The sequence below is a fragment of the Pongo abelii genome, chromosome 17 (genome assembly GCF_028885655.2).
Source record: "Pongo abelii isolate AG06213 chromosome 17, NHGRI_mPonAbe1-v2.0_pri, whole genome shotgun sequence".
Classification (NCBI taxonomy): Eukaryota; Metazoa; Chordata; class Mammalia; order Primates; family Hominidae; genus Pongo; species Pongo abelii.
In genome coordinates, this window is record NC_072002.2 from 26,773,294 (window position 1) to 26,788,422 (window position 15,129).

At 39.8% G+C, this 15,129-nt stretch overlaps 1 protein-coding gene across 10 annotated transcripts in view; it reads right to left on the minus strand.

The window, feature by feature from the left end:
• PTPRM (protein tyrosine phosphatase receptor type M) overlaps nt 1-15,129 on the minus strand; it is an 844,030-nt gene that overhangs the window by 148,921 nt on the left and 679,980 nt on the right. For 9 of the 10 annotated variants that reach the window (XM_009252252.4, XM_054537539.2, XM_054537541.2 and 6 more), the window contains 3 exons: nt 13,858-14,009; nt 10,141-10,215; nt 4,640-4,827 (listed from right to left, as the gene is read on the minus strand). In XM_009252252.4, coding sequence (XP_009250527.2) covers nt 4,640-4,827; nt 10,141-10,215; nt 13,858-14,009 — 415 coding nt within the window. 10 annotated transcript variants of the gene reach the window in all.

The following is a 15,129-nucleotide window of genomic DNA, read 5'->3' on the forward strand; positions in this document are numbered from 1 at the left end:
TTATTGCATCTCCCTGGTGAGAGGTGCCATATGACTACCTTGTTAGAACAAAATCAAATAAAAAATCTGCACTGAGCTCTGCTCCATCTCATCCCCACCACATGGTCTGCTCTTGTTTGGACACACTTCTGTCGGCTACTTGATCAGTAATGAATCCTTCTGGTGTTTAGGCCAATTTTGAGACACTGCTGTCTTGAAAACGATAAAGAAGAATTGGTTGAAACCTGTTCAGCAGAGAGAACATCACTACTTCAAAAAAATTTTACAACATAAATGACTGGCTTTTCCTGATATACACAGATTGAAGAAGACCAGAAAGGCTGATGGGATGATTACATAGAGTCACAGCAACAACCAGAGCCATTCTTTAGATTTTATCCCCAAAGATGATTCAGTACTGAAGTAATTCACTGCTTCAACAAGTCTTGAAGCCAAGCATTCCACGGCATTTTTGAATAGAGATAGAACAACAGGAACTTTTAAATTAAATACACATTCCTTTTCTCCTTTACTTTTTTGGGGTTATTACCTTTTAAGCAATTGCCTGTGTGCCTCATACAAATAATATTTTAAAATTGAGCTGTTCAGACTAAATAGCTCTCCATCCAAGTACAGGAATGAGACTCAGGCTATTTGAGTCTTTCTTCTCTGTTACGACTTCTATAATGATGTCCAAACCTCTCAGTGTGACACAGGAGGTGCTTTTGGTGATTGGAGCCCTGACCGCCCTCAACCCACAGACCAGCCCGTCGTGGGACTCAGGCACATAGAACTCCTGCCATTTCCCCAGAGAACCCCATTCTCCTGCTTTTGGGTCTACCTGGATGGCTACCCTCTTTTGCCTTCTCCTGGTCAACTCCCGCTCATCTTCCAAGAGAGAAGTCATCCTTGCTCTTGGCTGGCTCAGGTGACCCCACTGGCCTTCAGAGTATGCCTGTGCATCTCTCTTAGACGGTGTGGGGTTTGACTGGACAAACTGCAGTCATTACCTGGCTGCCTTCTCCTGCCCTGTCAGCTTCCCCAGGGGACAGCAGAGAAGCAGTTCTCCTCTGTATCCCTGGCGCCATGTATAGTGTATGATTGGTAAAATTAAACTCTTCCCCAAATCCTACTTCGCCAAAGACACCAATGCAGCAACCAATAATTTTTTAGGAAGATTATGCAGTCTAGAGTTATAGTATTCCTTAGGACTCTCCAACTTAGATATGGAAATACCATTATAGCAATAAAACATGATAGCATACATTTCTTAAAATTTATTTTTTCAGTTCTTAAACTCTTAATCCATAGAATCAAGTCTACCTATTTATGTGTAAGTTACTTGTTAACGGGAATTTTTGATGATATATGGTACATGGTAAGAAAATTATCCAGCCCTGGAGATGAAGCAAAAGTATAACCCCTTTCCATAACATGTGGCTCACTCTATCCTCAGACTGCTATGCACAAGAGATGAGAGTTTTACTGAAACCTCAGTATAACAAAGTTTCCCTATAAAGAACATGGTGTCAACTTCTGCTCTTGGATCTTATTATACATTAGTATTTTTTTTCTTCTACTAGCTAACACTTCAAATGAACTCTTACTATATGCCAGATATAATTCTAGCACCTACATTAAAATGATTTACTCCTCACAACAACCTTTTGAGGTTGAGACCATAATTATTCTATTTATAGATTTGGAAACTGAGGCCCAGAGAGGTTAGATAACTCGCCCAAGGTCACACAGATAAGAAGCAGTGCTGAGTTTGAATACAGGCAGTCTGGTGCCAGAGCCTGTGTTCCAAAGCACAGCCTCTCAGTATCTGTTGGGTGGGATGGCCTCACTGAAGAGCACAGAGACTCCCACTACACCAGTTAGCACTCAACACTCTTGACTCTGGGTGTGTGTTAATGAAAAGGATGCATACCTTACAGCATGATGGAAAGAGGTCTGTTTTGTTAGAGGTCTAAAAACTAAATAATCTTCAAAAAAATAACTGTTTAAGGATTTGCCAGATTCTCATGAGAATAACACCTCCCTGGGGTTAGAGAAAGTGGGACATATGAGTACCTGCAGTCTGGGACCTTTCACTCCACCACTAGTTCCCAGAAGCCTGGCTGTGCCTCCATCAAGACCAGAGCATGTCATTCCATGACACACGCTTCTTAGGGGGCGTCCCCTTCTCTCTGCAGCCATAGCACAGGCATGCCCACCCACCATCACCACTCCTCACTTCCCTGTCATCTTCCCCACTAGACAACAACATCAGCATCCCTCCAGGAGGGCGGCACGAGGGGCACAGTACTCAGTGACGGGATTATTCCTAACAGAACTGCCCATTTCATACTTCTCCCAATATCTCCTTCCCATTTGTTCCTGATATCATCTCTAGTATATGTGTTTTGTTCATTATTTCCTTTCTTTCTTTTTTTTGAAGTGAACCATGGCTTTAGGGTTTAAAAGTATTCACTTTTTAGCAGTCCTCTCTGATCACGGAATAGCTAAAATGAGAAAAAGTTTTCTGCAATGTAGTTAATGAATACAACATTTTATTTTGAGAACTAAATTAGTTGTCAGTCATAATATGGTTCAAATTAGTATACAATATTTCAGTTTATACTTATAAATCATATTTATTTAAAAGATCTGAATGGGAAATATTTTCTACATCTTTCAAATATGCATTGTCTATAGCATGTTATAGGAAGTAGGTATTTTTAAATAGTCCATGGAAAATTGGGCTCAGGTTATTTCATGAATTGCTATTTGAGCCTAAAACTAATCTCTCTGACATTAACATCTTTAATAAACATTTCAGCAATATCTGCATTCAGAATATTGGATAGAACCTAGACATCATCACTATTCATTAGGCTTATATTTTCTCAATAACCTAATTTTGTCTTTCATACGATATTAAGCTTTTGGACATCTTACTCTTAATCCTATTAATTCCTAAGCTAGACTTTAAAAGTGCATGAGGAAATATGCAAAGGCAGTCAATTTCACTGAATTTACACATTGAATTGCTAAAGATAAATCTAAGAATTTCAGGGTTGCTAAAATGCAGAACTTCAACCGAAAATATTTTCTGGACTTCAATCGAACCCTGGGGCATGGTCTGGATGGGATTGTTTGGCTTCACAGTCTTCTGAACTGAGATCACTGGCAATACACCAGGATGCACATGTTAGCAGAGCAAAGTGTGTCTATGTCTGCTTTGGACCAAAGCCTTATTCCTAAAAGAAGTGTAGCACTGGCTCCGCCAACAGTGGTACCATGTGTTGCTTTGACTGCTGTAATGAATCTTTGATGATCAAGCTTGGAAAGAGAGTTAAACCCAAGACAATGCAGTATCTGGGGCATAAAATAAAATGAAGTGTTGTGAGTGTGCCCACAAGAAGAGAAGAAACAGAGTTTGAAACTCACAGACTATCCAGGTGGTAGAAACAGATTTCAAAAATACTCTAATTCCAGACAAGATGTTTCCCAACTCTGACTAGTTAGTTGAATACGAGACCAGAACCACATTCTAAGGTTTAAAAAAACCACATGTCTACATAATCCTATCTTTACTCTGAGTAAGCATGCTACTTTATCTTCATCAATGACTGCAAACTGATTTTAATAACATAAAAAAGCAATCCAACTTTCCTGTCCTGCTCCCTGTGCCCCAAACCACCCACTCAAGGGATGGCATGCTTCTTTGAATTAGATTTCTTCAATCAATTAATTCTCTTCAATTCTTGAATGACCTTCTGACAGAATTAACTAATGGCACAGGGTGTGGAAGGGGTAAGCCCTATATTTTATGTATTCGGAGAATATCATTATTCCCAGAAATGTCCCTGACAGCTGCCCACACAAGAGCCCAAGACAGTGGCATGCTCTCTGGGCTGGCTGGACAGTAATGGCTGTCACTGCCATGACAATAGCCAGTCCCTGTACTGCTGTCTGATCTCCACCACATGACATTGCTGGCTGGTCTATAATTGCTTTAAGTGGACATTTTCTTCCTGAGATAATGACTACAAAATCATTAGGATTTAATATCATAATTACAGGAAAAGCCAAGGAAGGTGATCAAGAATGGGGAGGGAGACATTAACTAAAACTTAATTCTGACAGAGGGAAGAAGAAAAAAAGGGGAAAAAACAGGATGGGGAGGGGAAGAGACCCTGGTAAATTTGTTTTCATTGTATATTTGTGCAGAATAAGGTAAAAGGCAAAGCATTCTTCCTTTTTCCATGTAACACATGTGAACTTCTTGGTAATAAGTTTTACTATCAGATGAAAGTGGATCCACAGATAAAATACAGTCGGTCTTGATATCCTAGCGTTCTGCATCCACAGATTCAATCAAATGAGGATTGAAAAGAATATATATAATATCCTTGGGATGCAAAACCCATGGATCTGGAGGACTGGCTTTTTGGATTCTCCGGTTTCACAGGGCTCACACCGGGACTTGGACATGTGCTGGGGTCCTGGAACCAATCCCCCAGAATACTGACGGACAACTGTACTTCATCTCTTTCTGGCATCTCTCAGGGCAGGAGGTTTCCTCTGGCTTTCTGATTGAGTTGGGAGCACAGTACCTGGCATGGTAGTCCAAGAAGGAATGGGAAAGCCCTGGCACAGAGCTTGTGCTCACCTCGTATTCCTCCTTGAAGCCGTAGCCCTCGGCACACTTCATCTGTGTGATGTGCTGAAGGAGGTCTGCCACCCGGATGGCGGGGTGGAGCTGCCCGGTCTGATAGGGCACGTCGGCCGGCTCCCGCTTCTTGTAAGTATGGGACTGCACCAGGCTGCTGGTATCGCTGGCCATCGTGTGGGTTTCATCTAGGAAAAGAAGGCCAGGGAGAAAATGAGGGAGAGCCAGGGAGCTAGGTCGGCATCACTGAGAATGCTAAGAAGCTGGCTCCTGGCATCCCCTCACCTAGGGCTGCAAAATTCCCTACGATGGCTCAGCAAAAAAGAAAAGTTAAATGTTTAGAAATTTAAATGGGGTTGGCAATACTGATAGGAATGCGCAGAAATCTTTCTTTTACAAAGCAGTCCAAACGATATATTGCTTTCACAAAGCTAATTGAGAAGAGCCCTTTAGCCTTCCAGTGCTAAAGTTTGTGAAAGTTTCAACCTGAAACTTCATCAAGACCTGGTGCAAAACCAGTCTTGTATTCTCTGAAACGTTAGTTCAGTAGTTCGTATGATGACATAAATAAACTCTGCACAAATGTTCTGTGAGCAAAATAAAAGTGCACAAAATGGTGTGGCTTATAAAGCTAGCAATGGAAATGGGGACTTAATACATGAAATCAAAGAAGAATGGAAAAATAAAAGGGAACCTGGTTTGGGGATAACATTTTGATGAATCACTTTGCATGCTCTGGTATCAGAAAGCTTGACAAAATGTTGTGGACCAACACATCACACATGGAATGTTCTACAAAGGCAAACATGCAGGCCAGCACAGAGCAGCACCAGCTGGCTTCGTCAGAATCTACCAGTAAGACACACACTCCCACTCCCTCCACAACTCTTCCATGGGGCGAATCGGGGAACTTACCATTTATTGGCACTTTTAAGAAGATACATATCAGGAGAAAAAAGGAGGAGAAAAAGGAAACAGGGCATAAGCAATAGTACTGCGTGCATAATTACAGGTAGTTTTTATTTTATGCTTTAACTTTCCAGTTAAGTTTTCTATTCAGAGGTGGTCAGAGGGCGAAGCCTCAATTCTTCCATCATGTTAGGATGGAGGCATTGAATTTAAGTACTCAATAACAAAAAGGAGGTTAAAATTAGCATCATAATTGCTTTTCATCCCCCATGAACCAAGTAATGTCTAAATAAGTTTTATTTGTATTCAACACATTTTCTCATTTAAATTTCTTGAACAAGTCAACCAAATTGTACTATAAAATTAATGTCAAAATTTGGTCAAAGAAGCCTAAAGAGGCTCTATTTTAATGGAGGCCTACTAGAAAATTAGGTTAATGAACTGCAGAAATGGTACCTATTAAAAATGTCTTATGCAGGGAAATGCTATTAGATTAAGAATTCCACATTCTACAGGTTAACTCATTATAACGCTGAATCCCTTTAGCAGTTTTATGATTGAGGATGGGTGTTGTCAAAATATAATGCTAAAGCCACTTAAAATGAGAATGTTATATAAAACATATAAAAGATATATTCAAGTTTTAAAAATTACCAGATTGTATATCAATAGGGAATTCAGCTATAGTTATTCATATGTAATTTATTTTTTACTGAGAAATTCAGCTCTGAAGAAAATTTAGTCCAAGGGTGCTTGATTAGCAGGGCCTGGTTTTGGAACCTCGCTTCTATCTGCATCGCAAAGCACCTGGGGATGCATGGTATGGAAGGTGGTACACAAGTGTGTAGCTATGTTGCTGTTGCTGAAATGGCACCTGGATCACTACAACGTGGCTAAAGACACAAAGACAAAATAAAAAAGGGTGGTAAGTTGATTTTATGATTTTTGTTTCATTTGGATTTGCTTTGAGATTTAGCAATTCATATGTTCCCATTTTAACAGTCACAAATAAACCTGGAAATTTTCACATCAGATTTGCTTGCTGGCAACTGCCAAGCTTTATAAACTGGGATACAGGAACCCTGCTGAAGTACCGAATCCCTTGAGCTTTGAGCCACTCCAGCAGGAAGTTCTGTTCTTTATACTAAAATAAATGGAACATTAATTAGTTTCCCCTCTGTGCCTCTCTCGTTCTCTCAGTTTTGTATCTTATGGGATGAACATAATTAACATGCCCTCCATGGTGGGCTGACCTTCTAAACTTCCCAGAAGTGATCTGGGTCCTTCACGTGGATACACCAGCAACCTAGCAATGCTCTGATCCCAGGGCTAGGTATTCTTGGAAGTTTTAAATCCATAGAGCTACATCAACTGTCACTGTTGTATGTAATCATCCTGTGCTGCATTATGCCATCTTGGCCTCATTACTAGTGTGGAACACGTCTTCAAGCATTTAAACACCACCAAGTCCATGAAAGAAGAGCCCTATTATCTAGTACATGCATATGGAAGAGGGAATAGAAGGCTTCTTGTGTGCTGCTATGAAATTGGGTCACTTATACTACTAGACATTCTTGATTCCACTAAAATTAGTGATTTTCTTTAACTTAAAAAAGAATTATTATTGATAAAATATATTACTTGTCATTAATTTCCTTTATGTGTATAAAAATTACCCATCAACAATTTTTTTTTCTGTTTTTTTTTTTTTTTTTTTTTTTTTTAGAGCCAGGGTCTTTCTCCGTCATCCAGGCTGGAGAGCAGTGGCTCTATCATAGCTCACTGCAGCCCCAAACTCCTGGGCTCCAGAAATCCTCCTGCCTCAGCCTCTTGAGTAGCTGGGAATACAGGTGTGTTCCACCATGCCTGGCTAATTTTTTGTTATTATTATTTTTTGAAGAGATGGGGGGTCTCCCTATGTTGCAGAGGCTGGTCTTGAACTCCTGGCCTCAAGCGATCTTCCCGCCTTGGCCTCCCAAAGTGCTGGGATTACATGCTTGCACCACAGTGCCTGGCCTCAACATTTTTTTAAATTAAAAATAATGCAAAAGAGTACATTAGAAATAAAGAAATAAAGGTTCTCACTACTAGTTTTGATGGTTTTCTAAGAACTGAAAATTAATTCTACCTATATTCTTTATGAATTATCTTGAATTTTTAACAAACTAGCTGAAAAACCTTAAGCTGAAATGGATGCAATATATTTGAGGTAGGGTAGGTTCTATCTATCTATCTATTGATCTATATATCCATCCATCCATCCATCCAGCTATCCATCCATCCATTTAATCATCTATATTTTTGCAAGCAAATGAAGTAAAGATATACTCCAGCTCTACACATTAGGGCTGGGCACCTTAGCATGAGAGAGGTGAAGCTGAAGGTGCCAGAGAATTTAATTGTACTGAGCTCTGACTCACAGCAAAACATTTCTTGTTGTCTTTGTGTAAATTATAACTGCTACTATCCCCCAAAACTGCCAGAGTAGATATATATCTTAAATTCTTGCGTGGTTTCAAGTGCTAACCTCACCAATCCTTATTACTCAATACATAGATTCACATTTGCACCAAGTAACGTGTAAGGAATGCAGTTCCCATGTACTGCCATTTGGTACCTATATAAGCCATACATGACAACAGTTATTGGTCTATCTGGGTGACTTATTTTTTACAATGCGCATCATTTTTGCTACTTGAATTGCCTGTCCAAGTGATTCCCTTTCAGTAAAGAAAACTAATCAACTTTAAAAGATGTCATTAATGTTCACAAAAACAAAGCAGCGACTTTAAAGAATGATATTTGTTTAATAAGCTTATCTTAATCCTGCTGTGAAATGTGAACATTTTCTTCCTTCTGACAATGCACGTTCTAGCCCTCCCCACTCACAGCTCCCCCAAGGTCAGAAAATCTACTAGAGGAACCTCAGAATGAATGCCACAGCACATAAAGAAATCGCAAATCTTCGCCTATCAAAAGATTCTGCAAATGTCATTTGCATGTAGAATACATTGTTCTGGTGCCTAAGATTAGCCTGTGCCCCTCACTTATGAAAAGAATAAAATGCAATTTTCTTTCCCTTTTAATTGGTATTAAAAGTGTGTGGGCAGGGAGGGTTTAGTGGGCTTTGTTAGCCCTCAGAATGATGCAAAATTTAAAAAATCTGTTTTATATCCATTCTTAAACTTCTATCTTAATTCATTTTTTCCTTAGGCAACAAACTTGCTTAAGCCCACAGAACACCATTAGGAAAATAAAAATTACCTTCTATACAAAAATTGTAACAACTTAGAGAAAAGAGAAGCAGAGGGGGGAAAATTATGTTGGAAAGATATAAACCCTTGTCAAGTGAATTAGGAAGGAGAAGTCGAACAACTGAGGGTGGAACTCTTGCTACAATGAATTGTTATATACCTTGAAGTCGTTTTTGTTGTGCTCCTTTTCGGAAAGGTTAGTAGAAAGAGAACACAGCCGTGATACAATCACGTTATTTATGCGTCTCAAATGCAACAGCAGCTCATGCTTGTTTGGTTATCACAGCCAGGTAATGCCATTTTTCTCCTCACCCTTCTTATATTGGACAAACGGGATTTTTTTCTGTAACCCCCTGCTGGGAATATTTCATACTTTAAATGCATTCCGCCCCACCGGGCTAACACCTTAGTTCATTTCTAGTGACATCTGACACATAATAAACCATATGATTATAAGTGCCATCTTGTCATTTTGCTGTTCAGATCATCAGCTCCTTTGAAATTCCACTGTGTGACAGACACTTTGGAATGTTGGTGGGGGGGGGGGGTGCCCTGAGTGGCACCGAGGATGGGTAGGGGGCCAAAACTCCATTGTGATCATCTTTCTGCATGACATTTGGCATAATTAGAAAAACGCTATTTTTAAAATTGAAGTTTTTAGTGCTTAGCAATAAGTGAAAATAATGAGAAGCTATTTTCACTTTTATGACTATCACACTAGACAGAATTCAGCTCTTGGAAAGTACACAGCTGAGTGATGACACCTTGTTTTTTTCCCCTGGGATCAGACCTAACTTTAAATTCTGAACACAGAAAGGGAGAATACTGGAGCTGAGGTTGTTCATTTGAACCTGTTGGTATCATCCCCAAGATACACGCAGCAAACCCCTCTTATTAATGGCGACTATTTAGAGAAAAGTCTTTTCTTCCTTTAACCCCATGACCCAGGCCACCCACCTCCCACATGTCGTGCTTATAATCACTGCATTATACAGAATTAAAACTCCAATCTCCTACAGAGTGGTCACTGACTTTCTAAATTACTCCTGCAATAAACTGTGGTAAAGGGAAATGTTCTCACCTAAAATTGCAGTTGGCACAAATGGGTCTGTCATACACCGTAAGCAGGTCAATGCAGAGAAAGTAAAAAGAGAAAGAACAGTAAATGACTGATGAATGCCCACCCCTATTTTCCGCATAGAAAGCTGTAGAAAAGCATTGGGTTACAACATCTCAAACACAGTAAGCCCCTCAAGCACCAGGGATAGCAGAGAGAAGGCAGAGTGATTGTGACTGCTGAGGAGAGAGCAGAGAGGAGACAATGGAAAAATCTGTTACCTGGGTAATAGGAATTAGGCACCGATGTGCTCAGTGTATTTGTTTTCATTGTGAAGGACGATGGTGAAGACACAGCTGTAAATAAAAGAGAGGCTGGTCAGGGGCAGCAGAGAGGTAATACACTCTGAACACACAATGCTCTGAGACCACCCATGGTGACTCCATGCTACCCACGGTGACTCCGGGACTCACTGATGTCTACGTGGGAAATATCATCATTCCCAGTTGTTTCTGAGTACTTACTTGTCCTTTAGAAGACAAGCAACCTTTTGTCACTTAAAGACTTTTTTTTACCCCACAAATAAAGAGAAAGCCCACAACCACAGCCACCATTTTGGATAGAGAAATTCATCAGACTTCTATTTTGACTTCTGCCCTTTGCTTATAGAAATCTGCTCTCAGGCCAAGCTGAATTTTACAAGTAAAAGTAGAAGAATGTGTCTACACATGGCTTTTGGAGACTATTCCCAATGTCAACGTTCCCGTAGTTTGCTAAATCCTCTCCTTGCTCATATTTGGATATGCAGAGAACACTCCACAATGCTTTATGAAAAACAAAGGTGGTGCTCCATGCGTGTTCCTTAGTATTTTAAATCCTTACGAAAATGCTTTTCTTTAAAATATTCCTCTGAAACACTCAAGACTGAATTATTGCACCTTCTCTTCCTCCCTTTTATCAAGCAGGATAGTCAATCCCATCCAATTTATCTGATTTCATTAAAAATGGGTATTTCTTACTTTTAAGAGACATTTTAAAACTCTCTTCATGGATGACAGCGCCTTGGTAGAATAAATTTTTTTAAGTAAAAAAAACCTCTTCAAATGTATTAATTGATTAGTGTTCTTAAAAGTTTAATTTCATTAAAGTATAAAGACTTGAAAGTTGCTCAAGGTGGTTAAACTAAGTCTAAATCGTAACTCCTCTGATGTAGTTATATGATCTGTTTGATGCTAAGTTCCTGATCAGGACACTAAGACACAATTATACCATTATATTTATGGGAAGCATGACCAAATCCCTGTGCATACTGGGTAATTATTCTGATGACATATTAATATATTTTAACTCTCCAGGAGCAGTCCGTTTAGGAGAGTGCATTTACCTCTGTTTATATTTTTAAAGTGTAGAATCAGTACGTGACAGAACAAAGACCAGAACTCAGGCTGCCTGTCATTTTACAGGTATTTTCACAAAATAGAAATGTATCATACTTATAATGCATGTTTATGGTAAGAAGCCTGGAAAAAGAGCACAATGGATGAAAATAAGAATGAAAAAAATGAGTACCAATAAAATATGCCAGGGTCAGTGAGAATAAAGCCTTTTTATTAGCTGCAGACATTTTTATGTGGTTGGTAAAGATGTGCGCAGCAGATATAAAATAACTGTGCTTGTTTTCACCTTCCTGTCAAAATATTTTAAAAATACTTTCATCTTCTAGCATAAAAATTAAACCCATTCCCACTACCTGTATCTATTCTCCCCTTTTTATAGCATATTAAAGCAGATAGTGCAACTCATACTTGCTTTGCTAGAGAGATTAATCCCCACTCTCATAACTGTGGTCATGCTTATTTTTAAATTCTCCTATTTCATTTTTCCCTTTGTCTTATTTCTAAAAACTGCTCACTTCACAACTTCCAGCACTTTCTCCCAACCCTGAAAGATCTCATGCATACCCACACTTGTCACAGGTGTGGTGCTGGCAGCCTTGTGGTCTAAGGAACATCTTTCCTGAAGGTTTCCTCCCCAGAAACTGCTGTCTTATTTCAAAGACATCAAGACAGTATTATGATATCTACCTCTAGGGTCGCTCCTATCAGATGAGATCTGATGAGAACTCATTGCTCAGAGTGGGAAGAAAATGGAAAGTCTACTGCTGTGTTCCTTCTGTTGGCTTTATCGAAGGGAGGCAAAAAATAACGTCTAATAGCCGATCAGTTGTGGAAACTCCATTGGCCTCTGCAGCTGCCGTCTGTACACGAACATTTTTGGATTTCCACAGATACATTCACTTTCAAAAAAGTAACGGCCAAATTAAACTTCTTGTCCAGAAGTGAATATTCTTGTTGTTCAAACTTCAAACACCTAGAACTACTAAAGAAGATTCTTGCTTTTGGGATGAGTGATTCCAAGTAAATTGATCCTTGAGGAATTTCACCATGAAATGGAAGATTTGGAACGTTAATGGGTTATACTGCAAAATGAGGAGGTATCTGTGTGGTCCCCTTCAAGGAATACCTGCTACTACAAAAATTCTAATCCTGTGTGTGGTCAAAAGGGCTTCTCCAATTCCAGCCCACAACAAATGCATCATAGGTTGCTTTCTTATGGCAGTTGAATAAATTACACATATGTATTTTTAAATGAAAAACATAATATCTGCTACAAAAAAAGCAGAGAGAATTCTATGAAAAAATGGGAAGGAGCTTGGGTACACTGAGACCCCACAACTTCTATTTCCTGCACTGAAAATGACAGGAAAGGGCAAAGAAAGAAGATCAAGGATGAAAGCAACAGTGCTGCCCTGCCCATTGGTGCCAAAGCAGCACCTGTGCATGCTCCACTGGGCCATGTGTGCGTGTAGTACAAACTGATGGAGGAGGATAAAGTGGGACAACTGCAGCCACTATAAGCCGAAAAATGTAAGACTGAATTCGGAGCTTAGCAGCGTGTATGAGAAACACAAAGCTCAGGGACAGGCACGTGCGTTGACCACACTGTGATCTGGAAGAGGAGGAGTGGAGGGGAGCTGCAGTACCACACTGACCACAGTGGGTATCAGGACACGAGCCCACACTGTCCAAATTGCTCCCAGTCGCCCCACCCCAGATGCCATTTCTGTGCTCTTCACAGCCACAAGGCCCACCAGCCTATATAATATTACCATTATTTTTTTGTAACAGGAATAGCTGCACTTTAATTCCATCCCCATGCTGACCAGAATCCTGGTTGTGCAGCTCAGGCCTGAGGCACAGATTTCACACCGTAAAGAAACCCTCGACCTTGAACTCACCAAAGTGTGCTCTAAACCACAGAGTGAGGTACCTCCCTCTGGTCTCCGAGAAGATTACCAGGGACAAAGCAACTACTCCTTTTGTGCTTGATATAATCAATCTAATTGTTAGTTTCCTAAAATAATGCCTTCTACCTGGATCACAGGTAGTAGTATGGGAAGGCAGTAGCTGAGGTTGGTTTACACACCTGGTATGAAGCATAAGACTTGTGAAGCTGAAATAGAGTTTAATTTATTAATTGACACTAACAGCCCTATAATAAAGGCAGAACTTGTCAGCTAAACAAATAAACAATTAACTTGTTACTGCCATTTAGTGAACTGTTTTTATAACAGGCTTCCCATGTGTAATTCCACACCTGGATAGCTTACAAATGGGATCTAAACAACAAGAACGATGATGAGAAACAGGTACCTTCTTCCTCAAAAGAAGGAAAGCCTCATGTCACTGCTCTCTAAATCTTTACAGAAACTTCACTGTGGTTTTCTGGACTCTCTGATCTGGTCCTATCACCTTTAGAACATCTCTGCTAAGCAACCTGTGGCACAAAGGACCACTGAAAATGATTGAAGAAACCAATACGGCATAAAAATTCTTCAGGAAGCTTTTTTTTTTTTTTTTTTTGAAATCCCCTAGTACCACCTGGAATCTTGGAAAACCAAGGAGATGTATTAGAAGCCAAGAAACATATGCACTTACATCTCCCATTCAGATTGTGCGTGTCCATGAATGAGAAAGCCTCGTCGCAGTTTGTGCCCTGCTCGGCATAGCTCTTGTCCATTGAGTTCACCATCACAGTCATCTCCTGTCGGGTGCTGCTCATGGTCTCTTTCCGCTTCTTGGCCAGTTTCCTTAGGATAAAGAATTCAATTATGTAGGCATGCATCTGAACGGGATACAGAGCTTTGGCATGTATATTGACAGATGTTCAGGAATAACATCTACTGAATTAATCCTATTCATTCAGAGATGGATGTATAGTGCCTTATTTGTGGCAAGCACTCTGCCAGGCTGCAGACACAGATGAAAAACAGGTACTATCTATCCTCAAAAAAAAAAAAAAACAAAACAAAAAACCCCAAACAACCAGAAAGATAAAACACCACAGCCTAAAACACTGTTTCTCCTACTATAAGCTAGATTAAAATGACCAATGATCCTAGTACAACACAATCATAATCTGCTAATTGTTACACTCCTAGAGTTACTAAGTTTTTACGAAATTATTGTCAACATCACCACATACAGTGTCAAAGAGAAGACTCCCCTGAGTAAATATTTTCCAAGCAAAAATGAAATAACAGATGAATCTAAAAGGCACTGTTAAACTAAAACTAAAAGAACAGAACTAAAGAACAGAACTAGGTGAGGAGTCAAGAACGTATAATTGGAGTATGTGCATACAGGGAGCAGAACCTGACACAGAACCTACAAAGCTCAGAGAGCTCAGGCTGTAGGAGGATCAAGGGGAAGGTACTGAATTCTCAAAAGGCTATGACCCTGTCCCAAATCCCAAATGAACCCAGATTAGTTCCCATCAAGTTTTGTCAACCCCCACAGAGCAGAAGGTTAAAAAATGTCATGTTGCTGGGTTCCCTGCAAAGTTCAGCAGGAGTAAGACTTCATTGTTCTCGCTTTCAGTGGAAGAGAATGAAAAAAAATGTAGAGAGAGTTCTAATTCTTTTGGAGACATAGGTTAATCCTGGCCTCTGCATCCTGCTCACCGACCATCAAAAACTCAACATCTAAAACGACTGACACCTGTACAAAAGCCAGAAGACCTTAAGGGAAACTAACATAAATAAACAGATAACACAAATTTTTACAGATCTTGCTACCAGAGATTGTTTTGTGTACCCAAGACAGACGAGATGAGAATTAGAGATGCTTAAGGAGAAGGTATACAGTGAGAAGGTTTAAGAACACCCACAGCACCATAATACCAAATATACTATGCCCTAAAATATTCTA